Raw genomic sequence first — 13932 nt, 5'->3', positions numbered from 1 at the left:
CCCCAGGCACTGCCCCCCTTCCGGGACTGCCGAAGCCCCACCCTTTAGGAGGGTTGGGCTACTGAATTCTCCCCCCCCCCCCCCCCGTGATTCGAACAGGAACGTGGCTGGCTGTTCCTCTTGGTCAGGGAGCAAGGGGCAAGTGCCCGGTTTGCTGCATTCCCACTCTGGTGGGGGGTGCAGGGGGCAGATGAACTTGGACCTGCCTGGGCCGGGGACGTGCACCCTTCCCCTGGCTGTGCCTGCTGGAGCTGCAGCGGCTAGGCAGAGGCACTTCTCACCGGGCCCCACGCTGCTGTGGTGAGAGGGGGCTGGGGTTGTCCTCTCTCCCCGGGGCAGCCTGCCCCCCAGCCCCTTCTCCAGCCCCGCCCCAGAGCAATGATTCCAATGGCAAAAAAATTAATTGAGGTTAGGACCCGAGCAACCTCTCTGGGTCAATCTTCTAGTGTGTGTGTGTCTGTGTGTGTGTGTGTGTGTGTGTGTGTGTGTGTGTCTGTGTGTGTGTGTTTTACTTCTCTGGACTTTATTCTGCTTGTGTTTTGTAAGTGTGGTAAGTCATGCTCACTCATACCTAAGCTCCCCTCCCTTTTCAGTTCTGGGATCACACAGGACTCAACTGAACAACAACGTGGTGGATCATGATGGCATCCCAGAGGCCCTAAGCTGTAGAGATCGGAGTTGGCTGTTGATACAGGTGTCACGGGGGGTTTTATTTGCCCTGTTAGTTACAGTTTACGGGTGTGCAGGGAAAAGGATCCAGCTTCACGGGGCGTGGGGGTGGCGAGGATGAAGTCTGTGGATTAGGAAAACCATTGTTTTACTTGCACGCTGGTCACCTTTGCAATGAACGCCCGGAGAGATGACCAACGTGGAGCCTTGCTGTGGGCTATTGACAGGGAGTTTTCAGGACAGCTGCGGGCTAGTTTCATATTGGACGTCTGCAACATAAGTGTAAAAACCAAACCAGGCTTGGTGTGGACTAGCAGTCAGTGCTTGGGGCTCGGAAGCATTCGCTAGTCCTGGATTGTGGCCAAGTGTAGATTTCATTCCCAGCTCTGTGTGCAGTCGATAAAGACAAAAACATTTGAAAATGCCGTGTGGGGCATATAGACAACACAGTGTTGTCAACTCTCTTTTTTAAGCAGTGTGACGCTGCAGTGGTGAACCAGGGTGTGGTTATTGGGCATTGCATGCCAAAAGCCGCGATGGTTTATTTAGGACTGTGCACTGGGATGTGTGGTTGTGTGTGGTGTGATTGCTCACAAACACCCGAATGCGCAGGGCGGTTAGCCAAGGAAGCAAAATGCAAAGCAATGCTAATTCAGAGTAATGCTGAGAGAGAAAAACCAAAGTCCAAACATTCCAAAATATGGCTCCACGGGCTGGAGTTTAGAGTGTTGTAGTTAAAACCACACAGAGGAATCTGTTTGCCATTACAAGGGAGATACTGTGTACAATGAAACAAGGTCTGTATGTGAAAGGGCTGGCGGGGAAACTAATTTTACTGTCCAGGTTTGTGTGATCAGAGCCCCTGAACATTAAGGGTTTTGCTTGTAGTGCCTGTGGGTGTTTTAAGGCCAGGTTAAGAGCTGCGTGTCCAGTGGAGGGGCCTGTGTTTGCTTGGGGGGCTCTGCTGTAGGGATGTTAAAATTAGATGAATCAACTAATCGAATAGTCAGCATTTCCATCGACTGTTCGACTAGCCGCTTCCGCTGTGAACTGTAGCAAGAGCCCGCCTGGCGGTTGCTGTATGTCAAAGGTGGAAGTGCTGACCTGCCCCCTTCCACGGAGCTGGAGCAGATTTTGAAGCTGGCTCCCCCCAGAACCCCTTCCTCTCTCTCCCCCTCCCTCTTTCCGATAGAGGCAACGAGCCGGGGAGGGAAGGGACTAGCGTGTGGGCTAGCCGATGAGATGCTGCTTCTCGGCTAGTCGCCTGGTGGCTTACATCCCTGCTGTGCTGGGGGTTCTCCAGTGTCAATGACGGGAGTGGTGCTAGGCCTGCCTTGCGCCTGGCTGCCGAGCCCAGCGTTGGCGCTCGGAGAGCTTTCGAGAGCAGGCAGAGCTCTTCTGCCCCAGCCCTTCACTGCCGTGGCTTTTATGTCCCCACCTGGGGCCAGGTCTCCAGTCTAGTCACAGGCAGGGAGCCGCCGGTCGCTCCGTGGAGCGATTACATTCCCAGGTAGCGCGCTCTTGCAGCTAGCTGCGTTACAGACTGGCAGAGCGCGAACCCCAAGTCCGTTAGCACTGGCTCATTGGCCCAGGTCGCAAGGCCGGTCCGGCCCTTGGGTGCTTCGGGATGAGAGGAGTCTTGAGCTCTTCTCCTCTGGTTCCTCTGCAGTCCCTAGAAGAGTAAATAGCAAACCAAGGCCTTACTGCATTAGCCCCTTGGCAAGCGTCTGTGTGTGCTTGCCCTGTGCTTTAGGCCAAGACCCTACATCCCAGTTCTCATCTTGACAAAGACCAGGGCTTTCGGCGTGCGTCCGACGGCCAGCCTGGCCACAAGCGCGTTTCACTCGGGCTGTAGCATCTCCTGTCTGCCGACACGTGAGACGTGTTAAACCTCCCTGCACTCTCTTGGTCTGCAGGGCGTACATGGAGTCTCCCCCCCCCCCCCCCGTTAGTTTGATGCAAGGGCACAGACCCAGGAGCGCTGCAAGCTGGTGTCTGAGCCTTGCGATTCATTAGCTGTAATCCAATTAGAAGCACAGTGACAGCTGTGTTTGTGCACGTGGGCGCGGGCTGCTTTGGGTTCCGAAACTTGTGATTCCAATTGGAATCTCATGCAAGCGCTCTCTCCCCCAGCCCGGCTGGCATCGCTTTGGTTTGCTCTCCAATAGACCCCGTCTGTTTCCAGTTCTTGTCCCCGCTCAGTGCGACCTCTTATTCCCGGGACACCGCTGCAAAGCAGAGGAGGGTCCCGAGGAGGGAGGTGATCAGGATGAGTGAACAGCGTTTTCTTGTTCACTTTTGTTTGACTTGGATGTCCCCTGCAGGGAAGTTAAATATCGGTTAACTGAATAGTCGACTGACCTCATGAATTCGACTAGTCTATAGTCCCTGGGGCGGGGGCAGCAGCCAGTGCATTCCGGCCCCGTGCCCGAGGAGCCCTGCGAGGGGAACCAGTTAAAAACCTCTGTGTGTGTGGAAACGCACGTCGTCTGTGGCATGAACCTAGGCGCTTTTGCTCATCGGTCAGTTGGTTAATCAGCTACCCCACTGCATCCCTAGTTCCCTGATCTTCGCTCCGGGGGCCTGCCAGGTTACAGAATGCAGGTCCAATGTCTGTCCGACGTGGTTCAGTAATTACTGTTGTTCCCAGCTCAGGGGGGGGGGGCGTTCCAAGCCCGTTCACGTAGCAGTAAAATCCAGCTGTCCGTTCTGACACGGACACCCATTGGCCCCTGCCCTCTGCTCGCCGAGCGAAAGGCAGCTGGATCTTTGAACGTGCCGTGGAAGCGGTCCAGGCTCTCTGCTGTGAATTCCCGGGCTGCCTGCCGCCGTGCGTTGCACCAGGGACGTGTGTCGTGCACTTATCTGTGTGCACTGTGGCCTTGCTGTGCTAGCGGCCACCCTTCTTTTCCTGGTGGCTGCCAGTAGCGTTGCCCGGGCAAGCCATGGAGTCCGGGGTGGTGTGGGGAGCATGGCAGGGAGATCAGGAGGTGGCCTGGGTTTGAGAGAGGCTAGATGCTCCATTGCCCCAGTGCTAGCGCCTGCCAGAGGAAGCCATGCCCGTGTGTGACGGGCCCTGTGAAGGTAGGAGCCAGGGATGGTTCCCAGGGATACCCAGGGTGATGAGGCCCCTTGCGGGGACCCGCTCTTAGCGTCAGGTCTGTGCCTGCCGTGCGCTGGCTCCCTGGCTCCACGGATGACACGCGCCCTGCCCTGTTAGCCTGCCCGGCGCGCTGTCCCTCCGCAGGGTAGCGACGGGCACAGCCAGCCTCCAAGCGCCTGCTGAACTCCGAGTCGCTGCTCCCACCTCGCCAGTCTCCCCTTCCCACGCCGCCCGGGGCACGTTTGCAGGGAAAACGAGCTCACGCTGATGTACTGAGGAGCAGGGAACCAAGAGTTGCATGTCAAACGACGGCAGCGCTCTAGCACCCAGCCTGACCAGCCGGGTACTGGTAACTTACACCCCCAAACCCCTCCGGTTTATTGCAGCCGGGCTCGGCTGTCCTGCATTGGCGAGACGAGTCCCATGCTGCGAGGGCAGAGTCTGGGCCCCCTGCTCCCAGCGAGCCAGTCTCTTCTCCACCCTGCTGGCAGCTTGCCCCGGGTGCCTCTGTCTCGTCCGTTTCCATCCGTCAATCGGCACCGACTTAGACCGGCCTCCGCTGTGGCGTGGACGATACCCCACGCGCAGGAGCGGGGAGAGAGAAGCACCTTGTGTCTCCCGCCGGACTAGGGATGGACTTGTGCAGCTGATTAACCGATAAGCACAAGTGTGTAGGTTAACGCTATAGACTACATGCATCCCCCTCCCCCCTTGCTAGTACGTTTTTTGGCAGGCTGGCCAGCAGCCCGGGGCTTGTGCCGGGTCCGGGACCAATCCCCACTGCGGCTCTGCATTTAAAGTGTATGAGGAGCCAGGTGGGCAGGCAGCCCGGCTCTAGGAGCTCAGCGCCCTCCGGACAGGGGCTGCTGCCACCCCGCAGTGCTATCTCTGCACCCGAGGCAGCAGCGCAGGGCCACAGGCAGCCCGGCTCTAGGAGCTCAGTGCCCTCCGGACAGGGGCTGCTGCCACCCCGCAGTGCTATCTCTGCACCCGAGGCAGCAGCGCAGGGCCACAGGCAGCCCGGCTCTAGGAGCTCAGCGCCCTCCGGACAGGGGCTGCTGCCACCCCGCACTGCTATCTCTGCACCCGAGGCAGCAGCGCAGGGCCACAGGCAGCCCGGCTCTAGGAGCTCAGTGCCCTCCGGACAGGGGCTGCTGCCACCCCGCAGTGCTATCTCTGCACCCGAGGCAGCAGCGCAGGGCCACAGGCAGCCCGGCTCTAGGAGCTCAGCGCCCTCCGGACAGGGGCTGCTGCCACCCCGCACTGCTATCTCTGCACCCGAGGCAGCAGCGCAGGGCCACAGGCAGCCCGGCTCTAGGAGCTCAGCGCCCTCCGGACAGGGGCTGCTGCCACCCCGCACTGCTATCTCTGCACCCGAGGCAGCAGCGCAGGGCCACAGGCAGCCCGGCTCTAGGAGCTCAGTGCCCTCCGGACAGGGGCTGCTGCCACCCCGCACTGCTATCTCTGCACCCGAGGCAGCAGCACAGGGCCACAGGCAGCTGGTCTGCGAGGGGAGCTGGTTTTTAAACTGTCTCCCCTCGCGGCCCAGCTCCCGCCGGGCAGGGCACAGAGGCAGCAGTGCGGAGTGGCGGGGCTCTTCAGGAGTGGGGCCGGAGTGCACTGGCTGGTGCCCCCGCCCCCAGGGACCAGCCGACTGGCTGATAATTCACCATTCAATTACCCGATGGCTAACATCCCTGTGCTGAGCCGACACACGTATTGTGCCTGGCTGGGCGCCGGCCTGGCGTTCAGAACGCTGATCAGTGGAGACACAATTCCTGCAGCCATACCCATTTGCATGTTTCACGCTGATTGTGTGGCCTGTGGGTTATTGTCTCTTCCTGGAGCCCTCGTGCCACCCTTGTAGGAACTTCCCTTGCACGCATCTGAGCCAGGGGATCCCTGCCCGGCTCTGCACTCGCCGTGCCCACTGCCAGTTGGCAGGAAGCGGTTCCTGGCTCTCAAACCCGGGTTGTGTGTTTGGAAAACAGATTCCTTCGGGTGTGCGCAAGGGCCCTCTCTGAGACAGGACTGCTGGGGATCTGTGCCAGCCCATTGCCAGGCATCTGGTAACCTGCTGGCATGGCGCCGTGGCAGCTGCCCGCAGGCTGCAGATGGCCCGTCGGGATACCGGGTGTGGCCACGAGGCGTCGTGTTTGCTGTCACCCAGGCGCAGGGCGGCAGATTCCGCTGGTTTCTGTCTGCGTCGGTTTTTCCTCCCAGTGTTACTAGTGACCCATGTGCAAAGCCAGGACCCGGGGCATGCGGTGCGTGCCAGCTGCACACACTGCTTGTGGGAGCCGCGCGCTCCCCCACGTCCCATCCCGGCGCTGCTCCGCAGCCGCCAATCCTGGCTCCAAGCGCCGGGAGCCAAGCTGCCCTGTCCCGGGAGAGCAGCTTGGTCACGCCCCTCTTGCAGCCGTGGCGTGGAGGGGGCCACTTGTGCGGCCGCCCACTGGCCACGGTTGCCCGTCGCTGGGGTAGCAGGGAGCCTGGGGGGTCCCGGACACGCTGGCAATGTGCCGCCTCTGCCCCCGTAGCACTGTGCTCTCGTCCCCCGTGCAGGCCGCGCCATGGCCCAGGCGGAGAAGAAGGGCGGGCTGCTCTGGAAATCGTCAGCCTCCAAGAAGCCCTTGAAAGAGAAAGTGGTGCTAATGTACGACGAGATCTTCCTGGTAAGGACGGGGCCCCTTCCTCTGCATGGCGTGGCCCGGTTTGGTCCCCGTGGCTTGGGCGGAGGGCCCCGTGGTGCTGTCCCCGGCCTGAGACAGGAACCCGCGAGGCAGCAGCGCGTCGGTCCCAGCCAGGCTGCGCCACGCCCGTCCCAAACCACGTGTCTCCCCTGCCGCCTCCGCTTCGCTCTGTGGCCTCCCCTGCAGTTGCCGCTGGCTCGTGGGGGCGCCGGATGGGACGGTGGCGAAGTCGGGACAAGGGGCGGGAGGCCAGGGAGGAAGGGAGTCCATAGCCCCAAAAGGAGGGGGAGCCAGGCCGCAGTGGGGAATGGCTTGTACTCGGCGCTCCAGGACGGGCAGCCACCTTCCTCTTCGGCGTCCGAGGTGTTTCTGCTGCTGCGCTCCTCACGGGCTCCCCTTTCTCTTTCAGACGGAGGACCCCAGTAAATGCAGCCCTCGGTTCTGGGAGGAGCTGTTCCTCATGAAGGTACCGCCTCTTCTCTTTTGGTCCCCCTTGTTTCTTTGCCCTGGGCTGGGGCAGGTTCTCAGTCCCGGGGCTCCCCCGCCCCCTGCCGTGGGTCTCCACTTCCTTCCAGCAGCTGGCTGAAAGGCATTTGCTGGCCCTGGCAGGTGAACCTGGAGTATCTGGAAAGCAAGCTGGAGTCTCTGGATGGAGAGGAGCTGATGAAGATCAAGGAGAACATCAACTGTCTGTTCCAGCACTGCATCCAGGCCTTGGGCGAGGAGCACCCGATCCGAGTGGTCAATGCGCTGCAGGTACCAGCGTGGCGGGCTGGGCAGAAGGGAGGGGAGCACCCGATCCCAGTGGTCAATGCGCTGCAGGTACCCGCGCGGCGGGCTGGGCAGGCGGGAGGGGAGCACCCGATCCCAGTGGTCAATGCGCTGCAGGTACCCGCGCGGTGGGCCGGGCCGGGAGGGGAGCACCCGATCCGAGTGGTCAGTGCGCTGCAGGTACCCGCGCGGTGGGCTGGGCAGGCGGGCTGGGCCGGCAGCTCTTCACTCCTTGTGGAGGACGCTTCTTGAGATTGCCAAGCGCCTTGTGCTAGTTCCTTGAGCGGGGCTGGGGGGCGGTGGCTGCTCCTTGGGGCTTCGGCTGTGTCTCGCTTGCACTGGCTTGACAAGCCGCGGGTGCTTCACCCTCTTCTCCCCCCGCCCCCCAACAGCACAGCTGTGCTGCGGCGAGTGCCGGCAGATGGCGAAAGCCGCTCGGGGGGAAGCAGCGATCCCACATGCTGACCCGTAGCGGCCGGGCCGTGTCCACCCTGCCTTGCTGCTCCACGTCCCCGTTCAGAGCCTTAAAGACGACACTGCCCACTGGGATCATGTGTCAGCCTCTCACTCAGCGCCGTGGCAGATTGGTACAGTGCAGCCTCCTCCTTGCTCCTCACTCACCGTTGCGCTTTTCCGGTTGTCACACGTGTGGCTTTACTGGGGCGCCCCCAGTCCTGCCTGCCTAGAGGAGCAGTACGGGCTTTGGCAGGCAGGGGCTGGGTTCCTGGGAGCGTAGGGAGACCCCACACAGCCGGGGGGCGGGGGGACGGAGAAGGGCTGCTGGGACACCAGGCTGGGAGCTGCAGTGTACTGCACGAGAAGGTCACTCTTCACCCCACCTGCTGCCTGCCCCCCGCCTGACTCCCCCCAGCGTCTGTGGAGAAGGCCGGCTAGGATCCGTACAAGCACCGTGCTGATAGAGCAGGACTTGGCTGAAGAGGCGGCCCCAGTCCGGCTCCCTGCCTTGGAACCATTTGGGGTTTTAAAGGGATTGCTCATCCCAGCGGGAGGGGCTGCCCCATGGCAGAGCTCTCCTCTGGGCCCAGCGGCTCGCTTTTGTGGTGCTTCTCTCGCCCGTGGCCGTGCGGGGCACCCTGCGAGCAGAGGGCGCTGGTGGAGGCGCGGGAGTGGCTGCCCGCACGAGGGAACACGCGTGGGGAGGGGCAGAGTTCGGACGGGAGGGGACCGGGCGCGGTGACGGCCGTGGGCGCGCCTGCTCGGTCAGTCGGGTGAGTGCGGCGTGGGCGGGGCTTTGCCAGGCGCAGTGACGGCCGTGGGCACGCCTGCTCGGTCAGTCGGGTGAGTGCGGCGTGGGCGGGGCTTTGCTGGGCGTGGTGTCGGCCGTGGGCGCGCCTGCTCGGTCAGTCAGGTGAGTGCGGCGTGGGCGGGGCTTTGCCGGGCGCGGTGACGGCCGTGGGCGCGCCTGCTCGGTCAGTCGGGTGAGTGCGGCGTGGGCGGGGCTTTGCCGGGCGCGGTGACGGCCGTGGGCGCGCCTGCTCGGTCAGTCGGGTGAGTGCGGCGTGGGCGGGGCTTTGCCGGGCGCGTGGCGGGGTGGCCGGGCGTCCTGCCTCAGCGGCTTCCTTCCCTCGCAGACCCTGTGCGCCTTGATTCGTGGCGTGCACCAGAAGAACAAATCCACCTCGGGCTTTGACATCATCAACATGCTCATGGGCTTCGACAAGGCCGAGCTGTGCATGAAGGTAAGGGCTGGGCATGCGGCCGGCAGCCCTTCCCGCTCGCTGTGGCCCGCCTGCTCTCCCTCGCAGCTTCCCCCAGCCCAGGGACCCTGGGAACTCCGCACCCATCTCCGGAATGGCGGAGCCCCTGCGCTCCAGCCTGCCGGCTGCCGGAGTGGCGGGAGCAGAACTGTTAGGCTGTCCAGTCGCACAGGCCGGCAAATCCCCCCACAACCCAGGGCGAGTCCTGTCGCTGGGGGCAGCCCTCTCTCCGGGCTCTGCCCTCGGTACGGCGGGGCGCTGGGACTCGCCGCGGCTCAGCCAGAGCCTGACCTTTGAAGCCTCTCCCGCTGAGCCGTGTGGCTCGGGCAGCGTCCGTCTGTCCCCCAGCAAGCTCTGCGCCGCTGGCTGCTCTCGTCCACGGGCGTCTAGCGACCGGACGTCCGACTCCCTCTGCCCCGCCGGCATCTGCTGTGTCAATCCGTGGCAGGCGGGCACGGCGCTTCAAGGCGGCAGTTCGGCCCACCCTCTGCCTTGGTGCCGCCTCCTGCTGCGGGTGCGCCGAAGGCGTCGGGTGCCGCGCTTACGGAGAAACCCTTCTCTGAATTACAAGGTTGGATGTTGGCCAGGAGCAGCTCCATGCGGTTGGGGGGAGGAGGAAGACAGATGCGCCTCACGGGCTAACATGGGCCCTAGGTCTTGGTGGGGGCGTTCCTGGTGGGCTGCGGATGGGCTCTGCGATCGGGGCCCGGCTGGCGTGCCGGCGAGATGTGGCCAGGCCTCGGGCCGCGGAAGCTTATCGCACCCGCCTCCTCCCTCAGAATCTGATGGAGAGCTTGGACTCCCTGCTCTGTGCGGAAGGCTCCGAAAGCCTGAAGAGTTTGTGTCTGAAGCTGCTTCTCTGCTTGGTAACGGTAAGTCCCACGACGCCGGCGTTTCGCTGGGAGCCCGGCCTGCGCCGGGGGGCCAGCCTGCCTGCCGAGCGGCGTCTGCGAGTGCCTAGTGTGCAGGGCGCCGCGGCTGGCCGCACTGTCTCCGGAACGGGCCTGCCTCCCGGCCTGAGTGGGCACTGCCAGGTGTTTAATGGCCACTTGGCATTTCCAGATGGGTGAGCAGCTACGTTAAGGAGCCGGGGTGACACCTGTGGGGCTTGGAGGGGCTGCTGGCTAGCCAGGGCTGGCTCTCCGGAGGACACATTAACGCTTCGCTTGGCACGGGGCGGGGCTGGCCCAGCCGTGGGAAGGGCCGGGGGCCGTTCTGTGTCCTCTCGCAGTGTGTCGAGCACCTTGGTCTGTCCCTGGGACTCAGGTACAAACTGGGCATCTGAGAAGCTCCTGGCAGGTGCCAGGACCGGGGTGCCCGCAGGAATGGAGGCAGCGTGCTGGGAGCTGCCCGGCTGGCCCCACTTCGCCAGCTCTGGTCCTACCCCCACTGCCCATGAGCTTGGGGGGCTGTTCAGGAGGGCAGCGCACACAGCTGCATTCCAAGGCCAGTGATTGCTTTCAGGTGACAGACAACATCAGCCAGAACACGATCCTGGAGTACGTGATGATTAACAGCATATTTGAAGCTATTTTACAGGTAAGGGTCTCTCCTCCAGTTCAGAGCCTTAAAGACGACACTGCCCACTGGGATCATGTGTCAGCCTCTCACTCAGCGCCGTGGCAGATTGGTACAGTGCTGCCTCCTCCTTGCTCCTCACTCACCGTTGCGCTTTTCCGGTTGTCACACGTGTGGCTTTACGCTCAGACAGCAGCTGAACGGCCCTGCTTTCCTGGCGGGTTTCTAGACAGGGACTTTGGACGGTCAGCCTGGGGCATAGCTTGGGAGCACACAGATACTGTCCCGTCCAGCGATGGGCGCGGCTGGGGGTGCCCCGTTTTACTCCCCGTAAGCCCGTGTTGTGGAACCGGCTCTTTGGGTTTCTTGTAAGCATTACAGATTCCCGTCTAGTTGGAAATGTCACTGTCAGAGCATTTAACAAATCTTGAATTTCATGGTTTCAGATACTGAAATCTTAAACGTTCCGGTGTTGTAAGGTGGGCGTCCCGACCTAAAAGAGGGTCCGGGAGGGGCTGCACAGCTATTGTAGGGCAGCTGCGGTATTGTCACCCTTACTTCTGCGCCGTCTTCGGAGGTGGGTGGCCAGAGAGCAGTGGCTGCTGGCCAGGACCCCAGCTCTGAAGACAGTGCCGCTGCCAGAGCCAGTGGAGAAGTAATATCATACCATGACTAGGCCATATCATGCCATGCTACCCTACTGTACTGCTGCTGGGGGCGGGGCTGCACAGCCAGCAGCTGCTGCTCTCCGGCCACCCAGCTCTGAAGGCAGCAATGCTGCATCCCCCAGCAATAACGGAACTTCACAGGGAGACCAGGTTTCCTGGTGTGTGATGCTTTTCTCACAGCTGTGGATTCCGTAGGGCCCTATGCATTAGTCACTTAGCACAGGCTGTGCTGATGTGTTCCCATATTGGTCCGCTTGGTTGTCTGGCTTTGGGAAACGAGCTACATTTTAGCCAATAACTGGGCAAGGCGATTCATTTCTGCTTCTACTTCCAGATTCTGTCCAACCCGCCCAGCCGCAGGGAGCATGGCTACGACGCTGTGGTCCTTCTGGCTTTACTAGTTAACTACAGAAAAAACGAGGTAGGTGTGGGGCGCAGACAGCTGTGTCGTAACGCTGGTGTCTGACTTCAGCAGGTCTGTCCTTGGCGCGCGAGCCCTTTGTGAGTGCTAAATACACTGGTAAAGGCCAGCTTTGTATGCACAAAGGCAGAGTTGGTCAAACAGTGACTTCTAAACAAGCGCAAAGGAAAGCCGTTCTTGACAAAAATGCTTTCAAGAGGGCGTCCCGCAAACCGACAGACAGAACCCTTCATGTGTAGCGTGTGTGTGTAAAATGTGTCTTCCCCAAAGAGCGGCAGGCTGGTAGCGTTGCCTGGGGTTTCAGACCCTGGCCGTGTGATCGGAAAGCTGACAGTCGCCTCAGAAGAATGTAGAACTCTTCCGAGAGCTGCCGGTCATGTGATTAGAGGGTGAGCTTTAATCTCTCAGCCTCCAACTCCTTCGAATGAGAAATGTGGTGCTGCGCCTTCCCAAAACCCACCGATCCCCTTTCCTCGGCCACGCTGAGTAATCGGCTTGTGTTTCTGCAGTCTCTCTCTGTCGATCTTATTCCTGAGAGACAGCGAAAGCAACGTCCCCGTGAAATGTCAGGGCCTCGTGTGTTTAATTGTCATAAGGGTTTCCTCAACGTCGGGAGTTTGAATGTGGTTATTTTGAATCACGAGTTCTGGGCTCCTCCGCAATGTGGTCATGAAATGCAGGCGTGTTTCCGTGTGACCTCGCGCCCGACTGCGGGGGAGAGGGGATAAAGGTTTCCTTGCGTATGTTCGTATTGGTCACAATGTGCTAGGGGCAGATCACATGCATCGGCAGATGCCCAGGAAGTAGGACGCATCTAAATGAAATGCAGGGGGAATTCGGACAATTCCTCACGTTCGGCTTTGGCCAGGACTGGTGGTTGATGAGCCAGTGTGTGTTCAGTGTCAGAGGGAGAGTCTGCTTTGCCTTGAATTCTGTGCAGCATGATGCACTCTGGAGCCAGGCAGGACCCTGGCTTCTGTAATAGATGGCCCCCTGAATCAGCTTTGTTACCCAGCCAGCGATGCCTCCAGTGAAGTTTGCTGAACCCCTTCTAGGACCCGACTGGGTTTTCAGGCGCTTTTAACTTGGCCAGACGCGAGCTGCTTCCAAGTTGGGTGTCGGCCCCGGCTGGCTGTTTTTGGAAGGATTCAGCCATGGCCTAGCAGACACTGGGGAAAGCACCGTTTGCACCCGTGTAGAATGGTCCCTGTTCTGCCAAAAGGTGGCTCCGTGCTCTGGAGCACAAGTTGGGGGGGCTGTGGTGCCCATCCCCAGCTCCCGGAAGCTGCCCCCGTCTGACCGATGGCTAAGCCTCTGGAAATCCGTTTGCACGTGCGCAGCAGAGGTTTGTTAGTGGCAGCTAACGGCTCTCGAGATTCTCTCTGCACCGAGCATGCTCCAGACCGTCCCCGCACGGCGCCTGAGTGCGATGCAGCCCTGGGGCGCAGGGGCTGAGCGGGACCTGTCTGACCATGGCGGTCCAGGCTGCGGGATCCCCATGGTGCTCGGAGAGCAGGGAACGCCGTGCCCAGGAGGAGGAGGAGGCAGCGTAACTCGTGTGTGCCTGGGTGAGGGGCAGGGGGCGGGGACAGGAGTATGGGGGGCAGTGAGGGCAGACGGGGCTAGCTGGTGCGGGGAGCTCGTGGACAAAGGGTTCTGGAGCCATCAGAACACACATCTAGTACCACAATTGAATCCCGGAGACCTGATCTGAACATGCCTCCGCTGCCGAGCCAGAGACCAGGAACCCCACTGGCCTAGTGTCTTCCTGCTGCGCCTAGGGCAGCGGCGGGCCCTACGTGTATCCCACAAGGCCTTGTATTTCCTGTTGCCCACATGCAGGGTTGCCAGATTGCACCAATTTCCGTCCTCCACGTAGTATTTCTTCCTCCTGGTACTCCAAGAGTGACCCGCGTGCAAAGCCAGGGCCTGGGGCGGGCTGGCTGCTCACACTGACCGTGGGAGCCGGGCTCCCTCCATAGCCCAGCCCTGCTCCGGGGCAGTCGGCTCCCCCCCCGCACATTCTAGCACCGTGAGCGCAGCTACCCTTTCCCGGGAGAGCCTCTTGGTTATAACTTGCAGCTCACTCAGATGGAGGAGGCCACCCATGCGGCCCACTCACTGGCCTAGGCTGCCCATCGCGGAGCTAGAGGATAACAGCCTACTACTGCAGCCAGTGGCGGACATGGCGCCTACGCGCCCCAGCTCTGTTCTGTAGAGCCCTCGGCCCGGGTGCTGCAGTGCCACTCCTCCGCAACGTGGGCTGTCCTCCACTCCACACTGGCTTCCCATGGACGGGAAGGCTGAGGGGCCTGATCCTTACCTCGGGGAGCCCCGGCCTCGCCTGTCTGAGAGCCTGATCCTCCTGTTG

At 61.5% G+C, this 13932-nt stretch overlaps 1 protein-coding gene across 4 annotated transcripts in view; it reads left to right on the top strand.

Moving 5' to 3' along the window:
* ARMH3 (armadillo like helical domain containing 3) overlaps window positions 1–13932 on the top strand; it is a 129121-nt gene that overhangs the window by 9113 nt on the left and 106076 nt on the right. For 2 of the 4 annotated variants that reach the window (XM_089780254.1, XM_089780252.1), the window contains exons 2-8: window positions 6338–6447; window positions 6875–6931; window positions 7075–7221; window positions 8829–8936; window positions 9734–9826; window positions 10419–10493; window positions 11475–11561. In XM_089780254.1, coding sequence (XP_089636380.1) covers window positions 6346–6447; window positions 6875–6931; window positions 7075–7221; window positions 8829–8936; window positions 9734–9826; window positions 10419–10493; window positions 11475–11561 — 669 coding nt within the window. In that variant the 5' untranslated portion in view covers window positions 6338–6345. Of the gene's footprint in view, window positions 1–593; window positions 704–6337; window positions 6448–6874; window positions 6932–7074; window positions 7222–8828; window positions 8937–9733; window positions 9827–10418; window positions 10494–11474; window positions 11562–13932 lie in introns of all 4 variants that reach the window. The other 2 variants (XM_089780253.1, XM_089780251.1) reach the window with 2 other exon arrangements.

Source organism: Pelodiscus sinensis, chromosome 8, assembly GCF_052426305.1.
Source record: "Pelodiscus sinensis isolate ZL-2025 chromosome 8, ASM5242630v1, whole genome shotgun sequence".
Lineage (NCBI taxonomy): Eukaryota > Metazoa > Chordata > Testudines > Trionychidae > Pelodiscus > Pelodiscus sinensis.
The sequence above is the reverse complement of the archived record's forward strand: the minus strand, read 5'-3'. Positions and strand labels throughout refer to the sequence as shown.